Raw genomic sequence first — 7,052 nt, forward strand, 5'->3', positions numbered from 1 at the left:
CCCAGACCTGGGCACTATAGTCCTGAGGTGGCCTCACTGGGGCAGAGTAGAGGAGGAGGAGAACCTCCCTTTAATTGCTGCTGGCCACACTCTTCTCCATGCATCCCAGAAGACCATTTGCCTTCTTGGCAATGTGGGCCCATTGCTGGCTCATGGTCACCTTGTTGTCCCCCAGCACTCCCAGGCCCTTCTCTGCAGAGCTGCTGCCCAGCAGGTCCCCCCTCCCCTGTCCTGCTGCAGGGGGTTGTTCCTCCCCAGGGGCAGGACCCTCCACTGGCCCTGGTTGATCTTGATGAGTTTCCCCTCCACCCAACTCTCCAGCCTGCCCAGGTCAATATTACCATACTTTATATACACACACACACATATTCCCAAATCAGCATTAATTATAATCTCCTCTAAAAAGATAGATGCAGAAATGAACTATCCCAATCTGGCTCCAATAAGCCTTTTTGAGCCTAGAAGACTGTAACCCATCATCATTAGGAAGCTTTCCCTAATGACTCTGTTGTGTGCTGTCCAGCTGAGCATGGGCAACCATTCAAAGCAGCCCCAACCACTCTGGTCAGCCCCAGAACTGCTGCTCTGCACGTTCCTGGGTTGGTGTGTGCAGTCCCTCTGACAGCAGACAGAATTGTTTCTTTCCAGCAATGAAGAGACACACACAACAAAGCAGTAAACAAATATTGAAATGTCTGCCTTGGAAGAAATCCATGCCTGTAGGTAAAACTATGGTGGTTTTTTTCTTAAAAAGAAATCTCCAGCCCTGGAAAAACAGCAAATAAATCTTTGGGGTTTGGTTTGGTTTTTTTTTAGAGGCTGTTAAGGATTCTCAGAGCTCTCATCACCACTGGGACAGCTCCTGTCTTTCACTGACAAGCCCACAAAACATAAAGACTTGCTATAAAGTTATTCTGAAACATCAATTTCTGACTTTAAATCATGGACCTTAAATCAAGTTCCTCAGGAATGGCCAAAAAAAAATAAAGATGTGCAAAATTTTGTTAAAAGAGGGTGTGGGGTATAAAATTTTATCTCAGTGGCCACTGCTTATATTTCATAGTCTCTTCCATCAGAGTATTTCAAAGCATTGGCCAAGCATTCATCAGGCAAATAACACATCTGCAGAGCAGCAAAGCATGAGCATTTTCTGTGGCCTAGGAGGAGGTGCTGAGGGAGGTTTCAGTTGCCCCTGAGGAACAATTTCTTCCTCAAAAGGGTTGTGGAGGCCTGTGCCAGGCTGCCCAGGGCAGTGGTGGAGTCCCCACCCCTGGAGGGGTTTCCAAGCCGTGGAGATGTGGGGTGAGGGACATGATTTAGTGGGGCCCTGGCAGTGCTGGGGGATGGTTGGAGTCAATGATCTTGAAGGTCTTTTCCAACCTAAATGATTCTATGATTCCATTTGCTAGATGAGAAGTGAGACTCAGAGCAGACACCTGGCATGGCAATGGCAGCATCACCTCCTCTTGAAGGCAGAAGTAGCTGGACTAAGTCCAAACTTGAAAATTTCACCTTATGAATATAAAATATGCCCCAAAGCCCCAAAGCACAATCATTTTGTTCACAATGGGATGCCAGCAGTGAGAAGAAGGGGAAGCAGAATAGGAAGAATACACATTTCACAGCTCTCTTCTGCCTCTAGAGATTTTTAAATTGCCTTTGGGCATGGATAGAAATTTTGCATCTTTCATGTCTGGTGCACATGGCCATCTGTTCCAACAGATTGTTTAAAAGCAATGGAGCTGTGGACAATCTGTCCCAGTGTTTAGAGGTGAATGACAAACTTCATTTCACAAGCAATTTCAACCAAATAAGATTTACCTAATTTCCAGACTGCTAGGAGGGTGCTGTTGAACTTCTCCTCTTTGCTGGATTAATTTAGAGGTGGGAGAGGGACAGGGAAATGTCCCTCTACACACGACAAGAGGTTCTGCTTTCCTGGAGTGCCACCCTCAGGAGCAGATGTGAAGTGGAGGCAGACTTACCTGTCCCAAATTCTCTGGGGCTGCAGCATGCTGTACATAACATGAGTCCTATGATCTTTAGCAGCAACGACTTCTGGAGGAGGATCATATTGATTCACAGCAGCGACCTGGGCCCCCAATTTGGGGGGGGAAAAAAGAAAGAAGAGCAGTGATGTCATTGTTTCCAGCCACCATGTGCTTTGCAGATCCCTCTGAATGATGACAGCTCCAGATTTATGAGGGTCAGTCTTTGTGCTGGGCCTGTCTGGGAGCACTCTGCCACATGAATCTTTTCAGGAGGTTTAAGCACTGTTTGATAGGTGGATGGAAGGCAGCCAGATGTGGCTCACCAGCTTTAATATATGCAACCTTTTGCTGGAAAGAAAACAGGATGCCACATAAGATGCAAAGTAGTTTTGCTTAGGTTTTAATTATCCCTTAATTTGCATCCTCTCGGTGCTGCTGGAAGATGCCAAACTAAAATCCTTAGGGACTGAAGCCATTCATTTATTCCTCAGAAGAGGAACAGAGTGGGCATTAACAAAGCAAGCAAAGTGCATTTTATTCCTGACAAGGCATTTCTGTCTTTCCTGGGAGGAGGAGCACTCAAACTCCAAGGATTCCCCCCATCCATTCTGTTGAAAGCTCTACTGAGGGTTCAGACTGCTCAAATCAAATCAAAAACCCATCAACTCTCAACTAGCTGACAGGGCAAAACACTTCTGGAGGGAGGCAATGCCTGTGGTAGCAAGCAGGGTGGTGCAGCAGGAGGGGATCTCTCATGTAAAACATACACAGCACCCTCTGTCCACCCTGTTTTGGGGGGCTGGAAGAAGGGAGCTCATCTCATGTTCCTACTCACTGCAGGGGGGTGGGACTAGAGGAACTTCCATGGTCCCTTCCAACCCAAAATATTCTCTGGAGCTGTGATTTCACTCTAGCTCTGCTTTGGACTGAATTAGTGGCTAGAAGCACATTAGGTGCAGCCTAATCTTAACCAGAAGAAGGGCACCAGGCTGATCTCTCTGGTAGAAAGTGTGTTCCCCTAGTGCCACCCTCCTGCAGTGAGCAGGGACATGGCATGAGCTCCCTTCTGCCAGTCCAAGAGAGTTCATGAGGCTAGAGGAGATGTCCTAAAAGAACCCCAGGAGAGGATTTTCTGAAATCACTTGACTCATCCAAAAGTTAAGTGCTAGTCTAAACCACTCATCCAGGCTTATTTTTACAGTCCATAGAGGGAAAAAAACTGCTTTAATAGATGCAAAATCTTATTAGAAGGGAAACAGATTGCCACAGGAGACAGAGAGATCAACACCTTGAGTAGATGGGGTAAATTACACCCTGTTCTCATCCCTTCTCTGTGTTTGTGACAGAGAGAGCCTTGCATGAAACAAGAGAACTACCATTTATGCAGCTAAAGTTAGGAGTGATTCATTCCCTTTAAGGAACAGTTTTAAAGGGATTCTGCTCCCAGGTAACCAGTGATAGAATGGGAGGCACTGGGCTGAAGTTGCCCCAGGGGAGGTTTGGATTTGATATTAGGCAGAATTTCTCTCCTGGCAGAGTGGTGAGGCCTTGGCCCAGGCTGCCCAGGGAGGTGCTGGAGTCCCCAAACCTGGAGGGGTTCAAAAACATGTGGATGTGGTACTTGGGGACATGGTTTAGTGGTCATGGACTGGATGATCTTAGAGGTCTTTTCCAACCTTATATGATTCTGTGATACTGTTCTACAAAGGATAATTCTCTGAAATCCAACCTCAGTGGGCAGCTGTTAGGGTGAAAAGTTCCAGCCTGGCTTGGGCCCTAACACTACAGGCAGCAACCAAATTATGGGAAAAGCAGCACAAGAGGCAAAGGTTCTATTGCAGTTGATTGCACAGCACTAAAAACCCAAGCAGGGAATTTAAGCAGCAGCACAGTGGTTATCACTTCAGAGCCTTTCATGAATGCAGCTGCCTGTTTAGATTCAGGAGCTGAGCAAGGATGGCTGCCAAGAAAATGTCCTCACTGAACAAAGCTTTTAGGTGATCTCTGCATTTTCCCACACCACAACTGCTCCAGCAGTTCTGTAGGTGCATCTCTGGGTTTAAAAGCAGAAGGTTTTGAATTTGGAGCCTATCCTGGGGGTTGAAACATGGGAGATCTCCAAGGCTCCACCTGCCTGCACAGAATATTCTTTATACAGGGAAATCCCAGAATGATGTGATGTTCACATACCTTCTCCTCCACTGAAATCTTCTTCAGATCCAGTTCTGTTAGTTGGAGCAACATGAAAATCACCATGAGCCAATAATCTGCTTGTTCCTGAAAGACAAAGTTCCCACTTTGACATGAAGCACTTCACTTCAGCCATCTAATATTTCATTTCAATCAGTGGAAATTAAATTGGCCTTTAATGCATTGCAACAGGAAAAGCTTTTTACCCTGCAGGATGGCAAACTCTGCCAACTGACCCCCCACAAGTGTGGCTTCTTTGTTCCAAATCTGCAACTACATTGTTCAAAAGGTCAAGATGGGGATTTAAAACTCACCACTACACCCACGAGAACACCCAGGAATACTTTTTGGGAACTAAAGGTGTTATCTACACTGAGAGGATGTAAAAAAACTAGCATTAATACTTCTAACTTTAGTAGCATTATAAGAACTTTAAGAGAATTAATAAATTTGTCATTATGTAGGCTCTTAAATCTGCTACAATAAGAATGATAAATTAAAAATCAAATCAAAATCAGACACTGACAAGTTCATGAAGCTCCTTAGTTCTGAAAAACAGTATGGTCTGGTGAAAACCACTGAAATTCAGACAGCTGTCTGAAGATGATTGTTGCCTGTATAGTTGGGCTCCCCAGTTCCAGAGAGACCAGGAGCTACTGGAGAGAGTCCAGAGGAGGCTGTGAAGCTGCTGAGGGGCTGGAGCATCTCTGTGCCAGGCCAGGCTGAGAGCCCTGGGGCTGCTGAGCTGCAGAAGAGAAGCCTCAGAGGGGATCTGAGCAGTGCTGAGCAAGAGCTAAAGGGCCCCCCCAAGGCAAGAGGCTGGGGCCAGACTCTGCTCAGTGGTGCCCAGCCACAGGCCAAGGGGCAACGGGCACCAACTGGAACCCAGGAGGTGCCACCTGAGCAGGAGGAGAAACTTCTTTGGTGGGAGGGTGCAGAGCCTGGAGCAGCTGCCCAGAGAGGCTGTGGAGTCTCCTGCTCTGGAGAGATCCCAAACGTGGCTGGTGTGACCCTGGGCACCCTGCTGGGGGTGAGCTGCTGGAGCAGGGGGTGGGATGAGGTGATCCCCAGGGGTCCCTTCCAGCCCCACCACACTGGGGTTCTGTGGTAAGTTATTAAAACATTAATTGAAGGGAATATTATCAGACTTGGCTTAGGGGAAGGACTTTTAAACAGAAAAAGGCTTTCAGATTATGCAGGACCAGGGGCAGCCTATTTTGGGTATTTCTTCATGCTCATTTCATTGTGTGCCATGACAGATCATTCTCACAAAAGCCAATACAAAGATGGCAATTAGAGGGAGAAGTTGTTAAAGCTTTAACATTTTTCTTCTTTCTGAGATTGGAAATCAGTAAAATCCACACATAATTTAGAGATCACAGAAGTCAGGATAGAATTGTCTTTGATCACTCAGGACAAATTACAAAAGCAGAGTCCAAGCCAGAATTTCTCATACTTGGCAAATGTCATTGCTGTTGATAAAATGGGTGTTTAACTCATTAATTGGGGATTATTATGGGAACCACAAATGAAAACTGAGTAAATCCTAAAGAAGAAAAGAAGAAACAGATTCCAGAGACACATGATGTTAAAAGGGGCACCATTAAGTTCCTTTAAGCATCTCCCAGGAATAATAGAGTACAGATCTTCAAAGCACACAAAAAGGGGATCTCTTCCCAAACAAGAATCACAGCAGACTGTGAGTACAAACATATAAATGGATTTACAGATGGAATTAACAAAATTCATGGATTTACTCCACAGAGTTCCCAGACAAAGGTGGGTAACCATGCCAGGGAAACCATCGTTCATTAGTTCTTGTAATTCTCTGAACTGACCTCAGCTGCTCTCAGAGATAGAAACAGGCTAAGTGGATTCTGGGGGGATCCAAACAAGCAGCTCTAGGTTCTTATTTTTGGCTTTCTCTCCAGTTCTTTCTTACCTGGAGAGGGTTTTTTAAAAGATTCAAAACTCTGAGGAGAGGCAGATCTTCAATCCACTCAAGTTCACGCAGCTCAGCGATCTAATTAGTGACAGAAACAGAGCAGAAATCAGCAGCAACAGAACCTGTGAGAACTAGGGGGGCTAAAAAAAAAAAGCTATTTTAATCCCCCTTCTTAAAATCTGGACATAAACCCCAAAATCATTATGTTGCCAAACTGGGGAGAGAAGTGAACTGCATTCAGTAAGGCCCTTTGTGTCTCAAAAGGCAGACAGCTTGGAGGAGAGCTGGAGAAGCAGAAGAATCCAGACAGCAATTTCAAGCCACCTGCATTTTTTTTTTGTCCAGTTCTTTCAAATGTCAAGCCCTAACACATGGAGCTTTTATGTGGCTGATGTGCTTAAAGTGAGGCAATTCTGGAGCTATATTTGTGCTTCAGTTGACTAGCAAAGAAAAAAAACTGAGCTGCTTTTTGCTGGAGCTCAAGTTCATCCTCCCTAACGTGCAGCACTTGACAGAAAGGCCTCAGTGGAGTCACCCTTGGCTGCCTGTGTCCAGAGGAATCTTGGGTTGGCTGAGCTCAGGCATGTTGGCTAAGCAGTAGAAGTTGTGTGGGATTAATCAAAGTTTCTGTGCCCCCAAACAAAGTCAGAGCAGAGGCACTCGTGCTAGGCCCTGAGTGAGGAGTTACAAGGCTCTCAATTAAAACAAAATGGGTCAAGTGGAATTTGTGTCACCTTGTTGTGACCATCTGTTAAATTAGCCCAAGTCAGCTGTTTAATCTCAGTTTATAACCAGTGGAGAGGGAGCTGCAGAGCTCACTCCATTCCTGGAAGGCTGGGATGAAGTGTCACAAAGGTGCTGGGGGGCCTGGAGCACCTCTGTGACAAGGAGACCCTGAGGGCAAGAGGCTGGGGCCAGACTCTGCT

General features: G+C 46.0%; 1 protein-coding gene across 1 annotated transcript in view; it reads right to left on the reverse strand.

Annotated features, from left to right (window-relative positions):
- LRGUK (leucine-rich repeats and guanylate kinase domain containing) overlaps positions 1 to 7,052 on the reverse strand; it is a gene marked incomplete at both ends in the record, with an annotated part of 36,844 nt that overhangs the window by 19,168 nt on the left and 10,624 nt on the right. The window contains 3 exons of the mRNA XM_008946870.1: positions 1,986 to 2,092; positions 4,182 to 4,268; positions 6,124 to 6,204. Coding sequence (XP_008945118.1) covers positions 1,986 to 2,092; positions 4,182 to 4,268; positions 6,124 to 6,204 — 275 coding nt within the window. The remainder of the gene's footprint in view (positions 1 to 1,985; positions 2,093 to 4,181; positions 4,269 to 6,123; positions 6,205 to 7,052) is intronic.

Source organism: Merops nubicus, unplaced genomic scaffold (assembly GCF_000691845.1).
Source record: "Merops nubicus isolate BGI_N331 unplaced genomic scaffold, ASM69184v1 scaffold11579, whole genome shotgun sequence".
NCBI lineage: Eukaryota > Metazoa > Chordata > Aves > Coraciiformes > Meropidae > Merops > Merops nubicus.